Below are 18,326 nucleotides of genomic sequence, written 5' to 3'. Positions count from 1 at the left end.
CAGGTGTAACTGAGGTCATGGATCTGGGGGCTTCAAGGAGTTTTGCGTTTACATTCCATCTCATTAGTGCAAGGATCCTGGTCATGGGAAAGTCACTTGATTGCAAATACATGTCAGCTGCAGAGGTACACAGCCACACGTCTTAGCAAAACACTTGATTGGTCAAACAACATCAGGTGTGCTGTGGCAGTCTGGCATAAAGAAAGACTATTCATTCTAGTTTGACACTTATAGGCACCTTTGTTAAGGTGTGCCACTCCAGTCAGCAAGCAAAGACTCAGGAACATTTCAAGAGCTTTACTGGAACTGTGTCAGCCCGAGGTTCAGATAGCCAAAACTAAAGTTTGGCTCTCTGACCTCTGATATATATCTGTAAGGTACAACATAGCTCATCCCCTGATCCCCCCCTCCCTCACATTCCCATAATATAAGCATAATAAAGACTTGTGTGAACAGAGCATTGTTCTAAGACAGGCGGTCCCCTCCTTCGGAGGAAGGCAGATAAGAGAGAACAGTTAAGCTCTATTGAGCTTACATGCAAGCGAAGGAGGCCTCCATAGCCTTGAGCAATAATGGCTTGGCCAGCTGTGGCCCTGATGCGGACATGCAAGATGCCAAGCCGAGAATGGCGTGACCTGACAATCTTTTGACCACAGGTTGGGCTTTGTGTGGCCGGAACACTCACTCTGGGCTTTGGGATATTGGGAGTTTTACCTGAACTCTGTATCTTCAGACTGGCAAGGTAACATCTGGAACAGAGGACTAACACCTAAGTAATTTAGGTTAGCTGCTTAGTGTCATTGTTTTCTTCCCTATTTTTGCACTAATTTTATTTTTTTTGTTCATTTCCTTTGTTCATTTCTTTTAATAAACCTTATTAAGTATCCTACATTGGTGGTGTTTAGATTTTTGGAGCCTCAATCTGAACACAATACCTTGGCCTATAGCTACCAAAGTAATAGTTTTTGGAACTCAATTTGCAAGTGCCCCACATTGCAGGTTGACGTCTTGATGAATACTCAGAAGGCTGGAGACCTAGCCACTCAGCTAAGGGTTAGTTCAGAGGGGCTGGTGGTGGCTCTGGCTCTTTGCCCAGGATAGTGAGGATTCACTCCACAGATTTGTGCATTTTGTAAGTCACTTTTCAAATCTTGTATGTCCTGAGGTTTCTCCACTTCACTGGGGCAGAAAGTGCTTCTGATCAGCCCAGGAGTTACACCTTTTGGTTCACCAGGGTATAAGAAGAAGAAGAGGAAGAGGAAGAGGAAGAGGAAGAAGAAGAAGAAGAAGAAGAAGAAGAAGAAGAAGAAGAAGAAGAAGAAGAAGAAGAAGAAGAAGAAGAAGAAGAAGAAGAAGAAGAAGAGGAAGAAGAAGAAGAGGAGGAGGAGGAGGAGTTTGGATTTATATCCCCCCTTTCTCTCCTGTAGGAGACTCAAAGGGGCTTACAATCTCCTTGCCCTTCCCCCCTCACAACAAACACCCTGTGAGGTAGGTGAGGCTGAGAGAGCTCCGAAAAGCTGTGACTAGCCCAAGGTCACCCAGCTGGTGTGTGTGGGAGTGTACAGGCTAATCTGAATTCCCCAGAGAAGCCTCCACAACTCAAGCGGCAGAGCTGGGAATCAAACCCGTTTCCTCCAGATCAGAGTGCACCTGCTCTTAGCCACTGCTCTTAGCCACTACACCACTGCTGCTCCATTTAGAAATAGCTGCCTCCATCATAGGATAAAGCTTGGTTTGAAAATTCTCACCATTTTTTTTTGAGACTGGCTCCAGCTCACACAGCAGCCATTTTGTGGTTGCACCTATTATACTCCATTCCACAGAAAGATTAAAGTTCAGTCAGTTGTGATGCAGCAGTAGAGAAAAGTGTATGCTTCCATATTAGAATATTATGCTGAACGAATATGAGGATTATCACTCATTTTTTTGTGCTGCCTTTGTCAAAACCATTTTTTGTGCATTACTGAACATGGTACTTTGATACAAGAGCGTTTATATCAAAATGTATTTTTACTCTCCGACAAATGCAGGGAACAGGGCTTGGTAGGAACTAGGACCCAGGAGAAGCATTCTCCAACAAAGAAGGTCCAGCATATTTTGTTCTCTGATGGAGGATATACCACCCTATCATCTTTCTGTGGAACAGAGTATAACTCTCCTTAAAAAAATACCCACAGACCCAACCAAGGTTGGAAACCCAAGGCTTATCCAATATCATTATGTAAACAAGCGAAGGGGCAAAAGAGAAGAAAGGCCCTCATATTCGTTTGTTCACATCAAGCCAGGACTACTTTGTAAGCATCAGTTTGAGTGTCTGCAGACAAACATCACCTTGCTTGCAAATGGCATTTTCAACTCATGGAATTCATTAATAAAAAGGTAACTTTTCTGTTATTACAGCATACTTACGACAGTCTGCCTCATCTGAGTGATCATTGCAGTCAAAGACACCATCACATTGGAAATAGTTATTGATGCACTGGTCTCCGCTTGCACATTTAAACTGAGAGGAAGTACAGTTGTATGCTGCAATTTAAAAAAAAGGCATCTCATATAGAGACAAACTTCTAATCAGCTTCTCAGTAGGTCTGATACAGAGTGAGAATATGGTATACACCATACACAGAATATGGTGTACATCCAGCATTATCCTACAGGTTCAGCACATTCGACACTATTTCTCTCACCACTCTTTGTAACTCCCGGCCAGTTATTTCACTTTTATCTCATTTTATTCCCACACGCTGAGACAGCAATGGGCTGAGCAAAAAGAGTGCAAAGGCCTCTCCCAATTTATCTGAAGCGGGTGAGCAGAGATGAGGTTGAGGGAATGATACTTAACTGCAATCTTGTTCATCTGTTCCATCGACACAGTCCCTGTCCCCATCACAGACATAAAACGGATCGATGCACCGGTGATCAGGACACTGAAACTGACCAGGCTCACAAGTTTCAGTGACAGCTACAAAGACAAAATAATACTCCAGATTAAAATAAGTCTCTGTTGTTTTGATTTATTTTGATTTGTTGGATTACGATACTGTGCAAAATGTTACAGACCAAAGCCTCTTATTTTATTTATTTATCCCATTACATTTACACCCCACCTTTTTCAAGAAGACTCAAGGCACAATCCCAAAAACAGTTACTCCAGTTTATGCCCATTCATTTCAGTGGGCTTAGAATAATTCTGCATAGGTTTACACTGTAAAAGCTGTACAACAGAAGCATCCACATTGAGAATCTTTGTGGTTCAAAACACGTGATGTAACTGTTAAAACGAAACAACTAGTATACATCTAAGATGAATAACTTTGGGATTAGGGGAGAAAAAGCAGATTCCCAATAATGACAAAACAGAATACAGTTCCAGTACTTTAAAGGGTAAAGGCTGTTCCCCGCGCAAAGCAACAGTTTATTACTGACCTATGAGGTGAAGTCCCACCATGACGTTTACTAGGCAAACTGCTTACGGGGTGGTTTGCCAGTCATCTACACTTTACCCCCAGCAAGCAGGGAACTTACTGCAGTTCTTTTCATCTGATCCATCGCCGCAGTCATTGTCTGTATCACACAACCAGATTCTGGGGATACACTTGCCGTTATCGCAAGTGAACAAGGCCGCAGGACATGAAGCGGGGCCCTGTGTGGGGCAGTGCAGTTCATCACTACCGTCGAGACAGTCACTATGCTTATCACATTGCCACCGCCTGGGGATGCACTGACCGTTTCTACAGGTAAAGGCTGATGTAGAGCAAGTATTGTCTGAGAAAGAAATAGAATGAAGAGATGTTTGTCTACTTATGACTGCAAAGGACAACCAGCAGTGGCGTATGGCTTGTTAATAAAATATTTAAATAAATAAGGGAATATAATTGATTTGTGAAATGTTGTTGACATTTATAATGTATATATTTTATGGAATATTGGACTTATTGTATAAGACTTGGTGGTTTTTGTTTTTTTCTGTTTTTTAAATAGCAAGATAGCTCCTTCTTTTGATCTTTGTTTCAAATTTGTTCAAGCTAATGCATCTATAATTTATATATTCATATGTATAGTCCGTATAAGTATTAACTTTACAAATTGTACATTATGATATGATGATTTGATTGTATAGAATGTAATGAGTTTATTGTAATGATTGAAATAGTTAATAAACATATATTATTTCTGTTAAAAAAAAAGAGCAGGTGCATTCTAATCTGGAGGAACCGGGTTTGATTCCCCGCTCTGCCGCTTGAGCTGTGGAGGCTTATCTGGGGAATTCAGATTAGCCTGTGCACTCCCACACACGCCAGCTGGGTGATCTTGGGCTAGTCACAGTTCTTCAGAGCTCTCTCAGTCCTACCCACCTCACAGGGTGTTTGTTGTGAGGGGGGAAGGGAAAGGAGATTGTAAGCCCCTTTGAGCCTCCTACAGGAGAGAAAGGGGGGATATAAATCGAAACTCTTCTTATTCTTCCTTGCATGCTATGCAAAGAATTTTCGAACAACCACACCTATTGTTACTCTCTCATCAGGGCTAACCAATTTAAATGGGATCTGAAGTATGCCCTACTTAGATCAGTGTGCCCCAATGTGGCATTTTCTGGGTTGGGAAGTTGACGCTGCTATGGCACAAGAATGTGCCACTACAATTCCAAACTAGTTAAAAACCACTTTATGAGAATGATTGGTTCTACTGAGTGACAAGAATCTAACAACTGGTGCTGATGGCACCCAACAGACATTAAATAATTCCAGTGGATGCCTATTCATACAGTAGAAAGTATCTCAACCCTCATTTCCAAGTTTTCACAATTATGCCCTAATCACTACAAAAGCCATCCTATGGGTGCAATATCTTTACAATTCAGTCAGCTCCAAAAAAACCCATTTCAAGTAATGATGCAATAGATAATGAGCTTAATTATGCAAAAACCTCACGGAAACACAACTGTTATCACAATTAAGCATGACTTTGCTAGTTAAGCACTTCCCTCAAAAAAGGAAACAGACTGGCCTTCCGGATACAAGCATCACTTACTTTGAGTTCCACAGTCTTGTTCATCACTGTTGTCATGGCAATCATTAACACCATCACACTGATAGTACCTGGGCACACACCTGCCATTGCCACAGGAAAAGGAGTATGAACCACATTGTAATGTGGGAGGCTCATTGGATGGATCTTCCACGCAGGTCAGCTGGTTAGAACTCAACTTCATCCCATAGGGACAACCACAAACCCTCTGAAAATTAGGAACTGGGAAGCAGAAGTGGCTGCAGTCTCCATTTGGGTTTGTGGCTCTGTTACAGTAATTCGTGCCTTCAAAAACACAATGCATTAATGCACTCAATTTTCATAATAAAGGAATTATTACAAATTGTGAAAAAGGAACGAGATTCGTGACACCACACATTACTCCGTACGTTGCGGACATCAGATCCACTCTTGCCCAGAAATATGCACACCGCAATATGCTTTCTATTTCTATTTACATTTATTATCTTCCCTTTACCACCATCTCAGAGCGGGTTACAACAGGAAGGGTCAAAGCTTTTGCCATCCTGACCAACTGTTCAGTATGTGACCCAGAATCACCTGAAGGCAAACTGGCAACTAGATCAGTCACTAACTCGCCCAGGGGCAGAATGGATGGAGCATCAGGGACAGAGACATTCAATTGACCCCATCCATATTGGCAAGGCAATCAGTGGACTTCTCACAAAGTTCATGCCTATGCTTCTCAGATGGACAATGAGAAAAGTCAGTGTCTCTTTTTTGCTGCAGGTGCTGGTCCTCTTGACGCTCTGAAGCTGCAGTAATCACCACATGCCCCCACTGACTAAATCCTCAGTCAGAATCATAATGGCATTTAGGGCACACTCGACAGCAAGAGCAAGAGTCACTAGTCTTCCAAGCGCGAGCAAGACCAATCCCTCGATGGCCATCAATAAAGCTCTTAGCTTCAAGTCAATGAAGACTAGAAATCCTTCAGCAGCCAAGGGGTTCAGGAGCAAAGCTGTTCCCTCACCACCCATACTGATCGTCACTGATCTGCGCTACGGCCTCAATCCAACAGCGTAGGAGACTCGCACTGAGCGGCCTCAGTGGGTATGGCTCCATGACCCACTGAAGAGCCCTGGCCCATGGGCTGAAGTCTACTATCAGTCTCTAAGTAAGTAAGGCCTTTATTGGCATATACAAGATAACACAATAATACTTATAAAATACACAGTGAGCTGAAACACATTTCTTCAGCTAAAAAGCTCAACTGGCAAAACGTAAAATATTAATAACCATTATATATTATTGCTAGCGATATTAATATAATACTGCTAACCATTTAAAAGTTAGTATCTATCTAGGCTTGTATCTATAATGTTTAACAGAAATTTCGCTACATTCTCACAAACGAACTATCAGTCTCTGTACTGGTTATTGATTAATCTACTGGTTATTTGTTAACCAGTCAATAGCACATCAATACACACAGTTTTGTTCTTCTACAAAAGGCTGAATTATTGATTGTGTAAGAAATAGCAGCTTCTACTCCATGACTTTGCTAAGGTTCACTCTAAGTTTGAAAAGGGTCTGCCCTGAAAAGGGTCTAAAGCAGTGATTCCCAAAGTGGGCCCACCGCCCCCTGGTGGGTGCTGCAGCAATCCAGGGGGGCGGTGATGGCCACAGGTAGAAACATTAATACATATATCTTTCTGTTTAATTGCCATTAAAATTTAAAAAAATTAATTTCCAGGGGGCGCTAAGTAATATTTTTTCTGGAAATGGGGCAGTAGGCCAAATAAGTTTGGGAACCACTGGTCTAAAGAATGTAAAATGCAATCTCGATGGTTGAATGCTAGACACACTTACCTATTTGAGCATGAGCATTGTAAGCCTTCACATGCATAATGTTATTGATTCCCCTCCTGATGACTGTCATTTCTCCTCCGTCAGTCTTTCGCACTCGAACTATTCCACCGAGTCTCCAATCAGTGAAGTATGCATAACCTGCAAAAAAACCCAACAACAACCACAAATACAAATTGTAACATTTAGCAGAGGTCAGTATTCCAGTAGCAAAGGGGAAAAGGCGCCCGGTGCACTGGTGCGTCCTCCACCCCCATCCTGCCCCGGAACGCCATGCCTCTGCCACACCCCCACAGGGGCACGCGCCCGGTGTGCAGTCCCCCCCCCTTGGAGCTACGCCTCTGATTCCATGGGAATGCCAGAAAGCAATCTCAAAGTTCTCAGGTACCAAACATAATTAAAAAATCAAAATTCTTATTCTAAACTCCTTGCACATGTCGGAGTTCTTACTATATAACAAACCTGGATTTGAAGGTACTTCTGTGATATAAGGGGAGGAAAACGAAAGGCGAGGGGGAGAAAAGGAAAACACGGAAACTGGATGAGCTACCTCCAGAAAAACACTCGCCCCAAACAGGGTGGGGGGGGGGGGGGGTGGGGGGGGGGGGGGGTGGGGGGGGGGGGGGGTGGGGGGGGGGGGGGGTGGGGGGGGGGGGGGGTGGGGGGGGGGGGGGGTGGGGGGGGGGGGGGGTGGGGGGGGGGGGGGGTGGGGGGGGGGGGGGGTGGGGGGGGGGGGGGGTGGGGGGGGGGGGGGGTGGGGGGGGGGGGGGGTGGGGGGGGGGGGGGGTGGGGGGGGGGGGGGGTGGGGGGGGGGGGGGGTGGGGGGGGGGGGGGGTGGGGGGGGGGGGGGGTGGGGGGGGGGGGGGGTGGGGGGGGGGGGGGGTGGGGGGGGGGGGGGGTGGGGGGGGGGGGGGGTGGGGGGGGGGGGGGGTGGGGGGGGGGGGGGGTGGGGGGGGGGGGGGGTGGGGGGGGGGGGGGGTGGGGGGGGGGGGGGGTGGGGGGGGGGGGGGGTGGGGGGGGGGGGGGGTGGGGGGGGGGGGGGGTGGGGGGGGGGGGGGGTGGGGGGGGGGGGGGGTGGGGGGGGGGGGGGGTGGGGGGGGGGGGGGGTGGGGGGGGGGGGGGGTGGGGGGGGGGGGGGGTGGGGGGGGGGGGGGGTGGGGGGGGGGGGGGGTGGGGGGGGGGGGGGGTGGGGGGGGGGGGGGGTGGGGGGGGGGGGGGGTGGGGGGGGGGGGGGGTGGGGGGGGGGGGGGGTGGGGGGGGGGGGGGGTGGGGGGGGGGGGGGGTGGGGGGGGGGGGGGGTGGGGGGGGGGGGGGGTGGGGGGGGGGGGGGGTGGGGGGGGGGGGGGGTGGGGGGGGGGGGGGGTGGGGGGGGGGGGGGGTGGGGGGGGGGGGGGGTGGGGGGGGGGGGGGGTGGGGGGGGGGGGGGGTGGGGGGGGGGGGGGGTGGGGGGGGGGGGGGGTGGGGGGGGGGGGGGGTGGGGGGGGGGGGGGGTGGGGGGGGGGGGGGGTGGGGGGGGGGGGGGGTGGGGGGGGGGGGGGGTGGGGGGGGGGGGGGGTGGGGGGGGGGGGGGGTGGGGGGGGGGGGGGGTGGGGGGGGGGGGGGGTGGGGGGGGGGGGGGGTGGGGGGGGGGGGGGGTGGGGGGGGGGGGGGGTGGGGGGGGGGGGGGGTGGGGGGGGGGGGGGGTGGGGGGGGGGGGGGGTGGGGGGGGGGGGGGGTGGGGGGGGGGGGGGGTGGGGGGGGGGGGGGGTGGGGGGGGGGGGGGGTGGGGGGGGGGGGGGGTGGGGGGGGGGGGGGGTGGGGGGGGGGGGGGGTGGGGGGGGGGGGGGGTGGGGGGGGGGGGGGGTGGGGGGGGGGGGGGGTGGGGGGGGGGGGGGGTGGGGGGGGGGGGGGGTGGGGGGGGGGGGGGGTGGGGGGGGGGGGGGGTGGGGGGGGGGGGGGGTGGGGGGGGGGGGGGGTGGGGGGGGGGGGGGGTGGGGGGGGGGGGGGGTGGGGGGGGGGGGGGGTGGGGGGGGGGGGGGGTGGGGGGGGGGGGGGGTGGGGGGGGGGGGGGGTGGGGGGGGGGGGGGGTGGGGGGGGGGGGGGGTGGGGGGGGGGGGGGGTGGGGGGGGGGGGGGGTGGGGGGGGGGGGGGGTGGGGGGGGGGGGGGGTGGGGGGGGGGGGGGGTGGGGGGGGGGGGGGGTGGGGGGGGGGGGGGGTGGGGGGGGGGGGGGGTGGGGGGGGGGGGGGGTGGGGGGGGGGGGGGGTGGGGGGGGGGGGGGGTGGGGGGGGGGGGGGGTGGGGGGGGGGGGGGGTGGGGGGGGGGGGGGGTGGGGGGGGGGGGGGGTGGGGGGGGGGGGGGGTGGGGGGGGGGGGGGGTGGGGGGGGGGGGGGGTGGGGGGGGGGGGGGGTGGGGGGGGGGGGGGGTGGGGGGGGGGGGGGGTGGGGGGGGGGGGGGGTGGGGGGGGGGGGGGGTGGGGGGGGGGGGGGGTGGGGGGGGGGGGGGGTGGGGGGGGGGGGGGGTGGGGGGGGGGGGGGGTGGGGGGGGGGGGGGGTGGGGGGGGGGGGGGGTGGGGGGGGGGGGGGGTGGGGGGGGGGGGGGGTGGGGGGGGGGGGGGGTGGGGGGGGGGGGGGGTGGGGGGGGGGGGGGGTGGGGGGGGGGGGGGGTGGGGGGGGGGGGGGGTGGGGGGGGGGGGGGGTGGGGGGGGGGGGGGGTGGGGGGGGGGGGGGGTGGGGGGGGGGGGGGGTGGGGGGGGGGGGGGGTGGGGGGGGGGGGGGGTGGGGGGGGGGGGGGGTGGGGGGGGGGGGGGGTGGGGGGGGGGGGGGGTGGGGGGGGGGGGGGGTGGGGGGGGGGGGGGGTGGGGGGGGGGGGGGGTGGGGGGGGGGGGGGGTGGGGGGGGGGGGGGGTGGGGGGGGGGGGGGGTGGGGGGGGGGGGGGGTGGGGGGGGGGGGGGGTGGGGGGGGGGGGGGGTGGGGGGGGGGGGGGGTGGGGGGGGGGGGGGGTGGGGGGGGGGGGGGGTGGGGGGGGGGGGGGGTGGGGGGGGGGGGGGGTGGGGGGGGGGGGGGGTGGGGGGGGGGGGGGGTGGGGGGGGGGGGGGGTGGGGGGGGGGGGGGGTGGGGGGGGGGGGGGGTGGGGGGGGGGGGGGGTGGGGGGGGGGGGGGGTGGGGGGGGGGGGGGGTGGGGGGGGGGGGGGGTGGGGGGGGGGGGGGGTGGGGGGGGGGGGGGGTGGGGGGGGGGGGGGGTGGGGGGGGGGGGGGGTGGGGGGGGGGGGGGGTGGGGGGGGGGGGGGGTGGGGGGGGGGGGGGGTGGGGGGGGGGGGGGGTGGGGGGGGGGGGGGGTGGGGGGGGGGGGGGGTGGGGGGGGGGGGGGGTGGGGGGGGGGGGGGGTGGGGGGGGGGGGGGGTGGGGGGGGGGGGGGGTGGGGGGGGGGGGGGGTGGGGGGGGGGGGGGGTGGGGGGGGGGGGGGGTGGGGGGGGGGGGGGGTGGGGGGGGGGGGGGGTGGGGGGGGGGGGGGGTGGGGGGGGGGGGGGGTGGGGGGGGGGGGGGGTGGGGGGGGGGGGGGGTGGGGGGGGGGGGGGGTGGGGGGGGGGGGGGGTGGGGGGGGGGGGGGGTGGGGGGGGGGGGGGGTGGGGGGGGGGGGGGGTGGGGGGGGGGGGGGGTGGGGGGGGGGGGGGGTGGGGGGGGGGGGGGGTGGGGGGGGGGGGGGGTGGGGGGGGGGGGGGGTGGGGGGGGGGGGGGGTGGGGGGGGGGGGGGGTGGGGGGGGGGGGGGGTGGGGGGGGGGGGGGGTGGGGGGGGGGGGGGGTGGGGGGGGGGGGGGGTGGGGGGGGGGGGGGGTGGGGGGGGGGGGGGGTGGGGGGGGGGGGGGGTGGGGGGGGGGGGGGGTGGGGGGGGGGGGGGGTGGGGGGGGGGGGGGGTGGGGGGGGGGGGGGGTGGGGGGGGGGGGGGGTGGGGGGGGGGGGGGGTGGGGGGGGGGGGGGGTGGGGGGGGGGGGGGGTGGGGGGGGGGGGGGGTGGGGGGGGGGGGGGGTGGGGGGGGGGGGGGGTGGGGGGGGGGGGGGGTGGGGGGGGGGGGGGGTGGGGGGGGGGGGGGGTGGGGGGGGGGGGGGGTGGGGGGGGGGGGGGGTGGGGGGGGGGGGGGGTGGGGGGGGGGGGGGGTGGGGGGGGGGGGGGGTGGGGGGGGGGGGGGGTGGGGGGGGGGGGGGGTGGGGGGGGGGGGGGGTGGGGGGGGGGGGGGGTGGGGGGGGGGGGGGGTGGGGGGGGGGGGGGGTGGGGGGGGGGGGGGGTGGGGGGGGGGGGGGGTGGGGGGGGGGGGGGGTGGGGGGGGGGGGGGGTGGGGGGGGGGGGGGGTGGGGGGGGGGGGGGGTGGGGGGGGGGGGGGGTGGGGGGGGGGGGGGGTGGGGGGGGGGGGGGGTGGGGGGGGGGGGGGGTGGGGGGGGGGGGGGGTGGGGGGGGGGGGGGGTGGGGGGGGGGGGGGGTGGGGGGGGGGGGGGGTGGGGGGGGGGGGGGGTGGGGGGGGGGGGGGGTGGGGGGGGGGGGGGGTGGGGGGGGGGGGGGGTGGGGGGGGGGGGGGGTGGGGGGGGGGGGGGGTGGGGGGGGGGGGGGGTGGGGGGGGGGGGGGGTGGGGGGGGGGGGGGGTGGGGGGGGGGGGGGGTGGGGGGGGGGGGGGGTGGGGGGGGGGGGGGGTGGGGGGGGGGGGGGGTGGGGGGGGGGGGGGGTGGGGGGGGGGGGGGGTGGGGGGGGGGGGGGGTGGGGGGGGGGGGGGGTGGGGGGGGGGGGGGGTGGGGGGGGGGGGGGGTGGGGGGGGGGGGGGGTGGGGGGGGGGGGGGGTGGGGGGGGGGGGGGGTGGGGGGGGGGGGGGGTGGGGGGGGGGGGGGGTGGGGGGGGGGGGGGGTGGGGGGGGGGGGGGGTGGGGGGGGGGGGGGGTGGGGGGGGGGGGGGGTGGGGGGGGGGGGGGGTGGGGGGGGGGGGGGGTGGGGGGGGGGGGGGGTGGGGGGGGGGGGGGGTGGGGGGGGGGGGGGGTGGGGGGGGGGGGGGGTGGGGGGGGGGGGGGGTGGGGGGGGGGGGGGGTGGGGGGGGGGGGGGGTGGGGGGGGGGGGGGGTGGGGGGGGGGGGGGGTGGGGGGGGGGGGGGGTGGGGGGGGGGGGGGGTGGGGGGGGGGGGGGGTGGGGGGGGGGGGGGGTGGGGGGGGGGGGGGGTGGGGGGGGGGGGGGGTGGGGGGGGGGGGGGGTGGGGGGGGGGGGGGGTGGGGGGGGGGGGGGGTGGGGGGGGGGGGGGGTGGGGGGGGGGGGGGGTGGGGGGGGGGGGGGGTGGGGGGGGGGGGGGGTGGGGGGGGGGGGGGGTGGGGGGGGGGGGGGGTGGGGGGGGGGGGGGGTGGGGGGGGGGGGGGGTGGGGGGGGGGGGGGGTGGGGGGGGGGGGGGGTGGGGGGGGGGGGGGGTGGGGGGGGGGGGGGGTGGGGGGGGGGGGGGGTGGGGGGGGGGGGGGGTGGGGGGGGGGGGGGGTGGGGGGGGGGGGGGGTGGGGGGGGGGGGGGGTGGGGGGGGGGGGGGGTGGGGGGGGGGGGGGGTGGGGGGGGGGGGGGGTGGGGGGGGGGGGGGGTGGGGGGGGGGGGGGGTGGGGGGGGGGGGGGGTGGGGGGGGGGGGGGGTGGGGGGGGGGGGGGGTGGGGGGGGGGGGGGGTGGGGGGGGGGGGGGGTGGGGGGGGGGGGGGGTGGGGGGGGGGGGGGGTGGGGGGGGGGGGGGGTGGGGGGGGGGGGGGGTGGGGGGGGGGGGGGGTGGGGGGGGGGGGGGGTGGGGGGGGGGGGGGGTGGGGGGGGGGGGGGGTGGGGGGGGGGGGGGGTGGGGGGGGGGGGGGGTGGGGGGGGGGGGGGGTGGGGGGGGGGGGGGGTGGGGGGGGGGGGGGGTGGGGGGGGGGGGGGGTGGGGGGGGGGGGGGGTGGGGGGGGGGGGGGGTGGGGGGGGGGGGGGGTGGGGGGGGGGGGGGGTGGGGGGGGGGGGGGGTGGGGGGGGGGGGGGGTGGGGGGGGGGGGGGGTGGGGGGGGGGGGGGGTGGGGGGGGGGGGGGGTGGGGGGGGGGGGGGGTGGGGGGGGGGGGGGGTGGGGGGGGGGGGGGGTGGGGGGGGGGGGGGGTGGGGGGGGGGGGGGGTGGGGGGGGGGGGGGGTGGGGGGGGGGGGGGGTGGGGGGGGGGGGGGGTGGGGGGGGGGGGGGGTGGGGGGGGGGGGGGGTGGGGGGGGGGGGGGGTGGGGGGGGGGGGGGGTGGGGGGGGGGGGGGGTGGGGGGGGGGGGGGGTGGGGGGGGGGGGGGGTGGGGGGGGGGGGGGGTGGGGGGGGGGGGGGGTGGGGGGGGGGGGGGGTGGGGGGGGGGGGGGGTGGGGGGGGGGGGGGGTGGGGGGGGGGGGGGGTGGGGGGGGGGGGGGGTGGGGGGGGGGGGGGGTGGGGGGGGGGGGGGGTGGGGGGGGGGGGGGGTGGGGGGGGGGGGGGGTGGGGGGGGGGGGGGGTGGGGGGGGGGGGGGGTGGGGGGGGGGGGGGGTGGGGGGGGGGGGGGGTGGGGGGGGGGGGGGGTGGGGGGGGGGGGGGGTGGGGGGGGGGGGGGGTGGGGGGGGGGGGGGGTGGGGGGGGGGGGGGGTGGGGGGGGGGGGGGGTGGGGGGGGGGGGGGGTGGGGGGGGGGGGGGGTGGGGGGGGGGGGGGGTGGGGGGGGGGGGGGGTGGGGGGGGGGGGGGGTGGGGGGGGGGGGGGGTGGGGGGGGGGGGGGGTGGGGGGGGGGGGGGGTGGGGGGGGGGGGGGGTGGGGGGGGGGGGGGGTGGGGGGGGGGGGGGGTGGGGGGGGGGGGGGGTGGGGGGGGGGGGGGGTGGGGGGGGGGGGGGGTGGGGGGGGGGGGGGGTGGGGGGGGGGGGGGGTGGGGGGGGGGGGGGGTGGGGGGGGGGGGGGGTGGGGGGGGGGGGGGGTGGGGGGGGGGGGGGGTGGGGGGGGGGGGGGGTGGGGGGGGGGGGGGGTGGGGGGGGGGGGGGGTGGGGGGGGGGGGGGGTGGGGGGGGGGGGGGGTGGGGGGGGGGGGGGGTGGGGGGGGGGGGGGGTGGGGGGGGGGGGGGGTGGGGGGGGGGGGGGGTGGGGGGGGGGGGGGGTGGGGGGGGGGGGGGGTGGGGGGGGGGGGGGGTGGGGGGGGGGGGGGGTGGGGGGGGGGGGGGGTGGGGGGGGGGGGGGGTGGGGGGGGGGGGGGGTGGGGGGGGGGGGGGGTGGGGGGGGGGGGGGGTGGGGGGGGGGGGGGGTGGGGGGGGGGGGGGGTGGGGGGGGGGGGGGGTGGGGGGGGGGGGGGGTGGGGGGGGGGGGGGGTGGGGGGGGGGGGGGGTGGGGGGGGGGGGGGGTGGGGGGGGGGGGGGGTGGGGGGGGGGGGGGGTGGGGGGGGGGGGGGGTGGGGGGGGGGGGGGGTGGGGGGGGGGGGGGGTGGGGGGGGGGGGGGGTGGGGGGGGGGGGGGGTGGGGGGGGGGGGGGGTGGGGGGGGGGGGGGGTGGGGGGGGGGGGGGGTGGGGGGGGGGGGGGGTGGGGGGGGGGGGGGGTGGGGGGGGGGGGGGGTGGGGGGGGGGGGGGGTGGGGGGGGGGGGGGGTGGGGGGGGGGGGGGGTGGGGGGGGGGGGGGGTGGGGGGGGGGGGGGGTGGGGGGGGGGGGGGGTGGGGGGGGGGGGGGGTGGGGGGGGGGGGGGGTGGGGGGGGGGGGGGGTGGGGGGGGGGGGGGGTGGGGGGGGGGGGGGGTGGGGGGGGGGGGGGGTGGGGGGGGGGGGGGGTGGGGGGGGGGGGGGGTGGGGGGGGGGGGGGGTGGGGGGGGGGGGGGGTGGGGGGGGGGGGGGGTGGGGGGGGGGGGGGGTGGGGGGGGGGGGGGGTGGGGGGGGGGGGGGGTGGGGGGGGGGGGGGGTGGGGGGGGGGGGGGGTGGGGGGGGGGGGGGGTGGGGGGGGGGGGGGGTGGGGGGGGGGGGGGGTGGGGGGGGGGGGGGGTGGGGGGGGGGGGGGGTGGGGGGGGGGGGGGGTGGGGGGGGGGGGGGGTGGGGGGGGGGGGGGGTGGGGGGGGGGGGGGGTGGGGGGGGGGGGGGGTGGGGGGGGGGGGGGGTGGGGGGGGGGGGGGGTGGGGGGGGGGGGGGGTGGGGGGGGGGGGGGGTGGGGGGGGGGGGGGGTGGGGGGGGGGGGGGGTGGGGGGGGGGGGGGGTGGGGGGGGGGGGGGGTGGGGGGGGGGGGGGGTGGGGGGGGGGGGGGGTGGGGGGGGGGGGGGGTGGGGGGGGGGGGGGGTGGGGGGGGGGGGGGGTGGGGGGGGGGGGGGGTGGGGGGGGGGGGGGGTGGGGGGGGGGGGGGGTGGGGGGGGGGGGGGGTGGGGGGGGGGGGGGGTGGGGGGGGGGGGGGGTGGGGGGGGGGGGGGGTGGGGGGGGGGGGGGGTGGGGGGGGGGGGGGGTGGGGGGGGGGGGGGGTGGGGGGGGGGGGGGGTGGGGGGGGGGGGGGGTGGGGGGGGGGGGGGGTGGGGGGGGGGGGGGGTGGGGGGGGGGGGGGGTGGGGGGGGGGGGGGGTGGGGGGGGGGGGGGGTGGGGGGGGGGGGGGGTGGGGGGGGGGGGGGGTGGGGGGGGGGGGGGGTGGGGGGGGGGGGGGGTGGGGGGGGGGGGGGGTGGGGGGGGGGGGGGGTGGGGGGGGGGGGGGGTGGGGGGGGGGGGGGGTGGGGGGGGGGGGGGGTGGGGGGGGGGGGGGGTGGGGGGGGGGGGGGGTGGGGGGGGGGGGGGGTGGGGGGGGGGGGGGGTGGGGGGGGGGGGGGGTGGGGGGGGGGGGGGGTGGGGGGGGGGGGGGGTGGGGGGGGGGGGGGGTGGGGGGGGGGGGGGGTGGGGGGGGGGGGGGGTGGGGGGGGGGGGGGGTGGGGGGGGGGGGGGGTGGGGGGGGGGGGGGGTGGGGGGGGGGGGGGGTGGGGGGGGGGGGGGGTGGGGGGGGGGGGGGGTGGGGGGGGGGGGGGGTGGGGGGGGGGGGGGGTGGGGGGGGGGGGGGGTGGGGGGGGGGGGGGGTGGGGGGGGGGGGGGGTGGGGGGGGGGGGGGGTGGGGGGGGGGGGGGGTGGGGGGGGGGGGGGGTGGGGGGGGGGGGGGGTGGGGGGGGGGGGGGGTGGGGGGGGGGGGGGGTGGGGGGGGGGGGGGGTGGGGGGGGGGGGGGGTGGGGGGGGGGGGGGGTGGGGGGGGGGGGGGGTGGGGGGGGGGGGGGGTGGGGGGGGGGGGGGGTGGGGGGGGGGGGGGGTGGGGGGGGGGGGGGGTGGGGGGGGGGGGGGGTGGGGGGGGGGGGGGGTGGGGGGGGGGGGGGGTGGGGGGGGGGGGGGGTGGGGGGGGGGGGGGGTGGGGGGGGGGGGGGGTGGGGGGGGGGGGGGGTGGGGGGGGGGGGGGGTGGGGGGGGGGGGGGGTGGGGGGGGGGGGGGGTGGGGGGGGGGGGGGGTGGGGGGGGGGGGGGGTGGGGGGGGGGGGGGGTGGGGGGGGGGGGGGGTGGGGGGGGGGGGGGGTGGGGGGGGGGGGGGGTGGGGGGGGGGGGGGGTGGGGGGGGGGGGGGGTGGGGGGGGGGGGGGGTGGGGGGGGGGGGGGGTGGGGGGGGGGGGGGGTGGGGGGGGGGGGGGGTGGGGGGGGGGGGGGGTGGGGGGGGGGGGGGGTGGGGGGGGGGGGGGGTGGGGGGGGGGGGGGGTGGGGGGGGGGGGGGGTGGGGGGGGGGGGGGGTGGGGGGGGGGGGGGGTGGGGGGGGGGGGGGGTGGGGGGGGGGGGGGGTGGGGGGGGGGGGGGGTGGGGGGGGGGGGGGGTGGGGGGGGGGGGGGGTGGGGGGGGGGGGGGGTGGGGGGGGGGGGGGGTGGGGGGGGGGGGGGGTGGGGGGGGGGGGGGGTGGGGGGGGGGGGGGGTGGGGGGGGGGGGGGGTGGGGGGGGGGGGGGGTGGGGGGGGGGGGGGGTGGGGGGGGGGGGGGGTGGGGGGGGGGGGGGGTGGGGGGGGGGGGGGGTGGGGGGGGGGGGGGGTGGGGGGGGGGGGGGGTGGGGGGGGGGGGGGGTGGGGGGGGGGGGGGGTGGGGGGGGGGGGGGGTGGGGGGGGGGGGGGGTGGGGGGGGGGGGGGGTGGGGGGGGGGGGGGGTGGGGGGGGGGGGGGGTGGGGGGGGGGGGGGGTGGGGGGGGGGGGGGGTGGGGGGGGGGGGGGGTGGGGGGGGGGGGGGGTGGGGGGGGGGGGGGGTGGGGGGGGGGGGGGGTGGGGGGGGGGGGGGGTGGGGGGGGGGGGGGGTGGGGGGGGGGGGGGGTGGGGGGGGGGGGGGGTGGGGGGGGGGGGGGGTGGGGGGGGGGGGGGGTGGGGGGGGGGGGGGGTGGGGGGGGGGGGGGGTGGGGGGGGGGGGGGGTGGGGGGGGGGGGGGGTGGGGGGGGGGGGGGGTGGGGGGGGGGGGGGGTGGGGGGGGGGGGGGGTGGGGGGGGGGGGGGGTGGGGGGGGGGGGGGGTGGGGGGGGGGGGGGGTGGGGGGGGGGGGGGGTGGGGGGGGGGGGGGGTGGGGGGGGGGGGGGGTGGGGGGGGGGGGGGGTGGGGGGGGGGGGGGGTGGGGGGGGGGGGGGGTGGGGGGGGGGGGGGGTGGGGGGGGGGGGGGGTGGGGGGGGGGGGGGGTGGGGGGGGGGGGGGGTGGGGGGGGGGGGGGGTGGGGGGGGGGGGGGGTGGGGGGGGGGGGGGGTGGGGGGGGGGGGGGGTGGGGGGGGGGGGGGGTGGGGGGGGGGGGGGGTGGGGGGGGGGGGGGGTGGGGGGGGGGGGGGGTGGGGGGGGGGGGGGGTGGGGGGGGGGGGGGGTGGGGGGGGGGGGGGGTGGGGGGGGGGGGGGGTGGGGGGGGGGGGGGGTGGGGGGGGGGGGGGGTGGGGGGGGGGGGGGGTGGGGGGGGGGGGGGGTGGGGGGGGGGGGGGGTGGGGGGGGGGGGGGGTGGGGGGGGGGGGGGGTGGGGGGGGGGGGGGGTGGGGGGGGGGGGGGGTGGGGGGGGGGGGGGGTGGGGGGGGGGGGGGGTGGGGGGGGGGGGGGGTGGGGGGGGGGGGGGGTGGGGGGGGGGGGGGGTGGGGGGGGGGGGGGGTGGGGGGGGGGGGGGGTGGGGGGGGGGGGGGGTGGGGGGGGGGGGGGGTGGGGGGGGGGGGGGGTGGGGGGGGGGGGGGGTGGGGGGGGGGGGGGGTGGGGGGGGGGGGGGGTGGGGGGGGGGGGGGGTGGGGGGGGGGGGGGGTGGGGGGGGGGGGGGGTGGGGGGGGGGGGGGGTGGGGGGGGGGGGGGGTGGGGGGGGGGGGGGGTGGGGGGGGGGGGGGGTGGGGGGGGGGGGGGGTGGGGGGGGGGGGGGGTGGGGGGGGGGGGGGGTGGGGGGGGGGGGGGGTGGGGGGGGGGGGGGGTGGGGGGGGGGGGGGGTGGGGGGGGGGGGGGGTGGGGGGGGGGGGGGGTGGGGGGGGGGGGGGGTGGGGGGGGGGGGGGGTGGGGGGGGGGGGGGGTGGGGGGGGGGGGGGGTGGGGGGGGGGG

At 73.0% G+C, this 18,326-nt stretch overlaps 1 protein-coding gene across 1 annotated transcript in view; it reads right to left on the bottom strand.

The window, feature by feature from the left end:
* The window catches only part of LRP2 (LDL receptor related protein 2), a 224,269-nt gene that overhangs the window by 115,164 nt on the left and 90,779 nt on the right, over positions 1 to 18,326 (bottom strand). Inside the window, exons 11-15 of the mRNA XM_048484475.1 lie at positions 6,859 to 6,999; positions 5,029 to 5,310; positions 3,526 to 3,765; positions 2,843 to 2,962; positions 2,410 to 2,526 (exon numbers count right to left, since the gene is read on the bottom strand). Coding sequence (XP_048340432.1) covers positions 2,410 to 2,526; positions 2,843 to 2,962; positions 3,526 to 3,765; positions 5,029 to 5,310; positions 6,859 to 6,999 — 900 coding nt within the window. The remainder of the gene's footprint in view (positions 1 to 2,409; positions 2,527 to 2,842; positions 2,963 to 3,525; positions 3,766 to 5,028; positions 5,311 to 6,858; positions 7,000 to 18,326) is intronic.

The sequence above is a fragment of the Sphaerodactylus townsendi genome, linkage group LG02 (genome assembly GCF_021028975.2).
Source record: "Sphaerodactylus townsendi isolate TG3544 linkage group LG02, MPM_Stown_v2.3, whole genome shotgun sequence".
NCBI lineage: Eukaryota > Metazoa > Chordata > Lepidosauria > Squamata > Sphaerodactylidae > Sphaerodactylus > Sphaerodactylus townsendi.
This window is presented reverse-complemented; position numbering and strand designations above follow the sequence as displayed.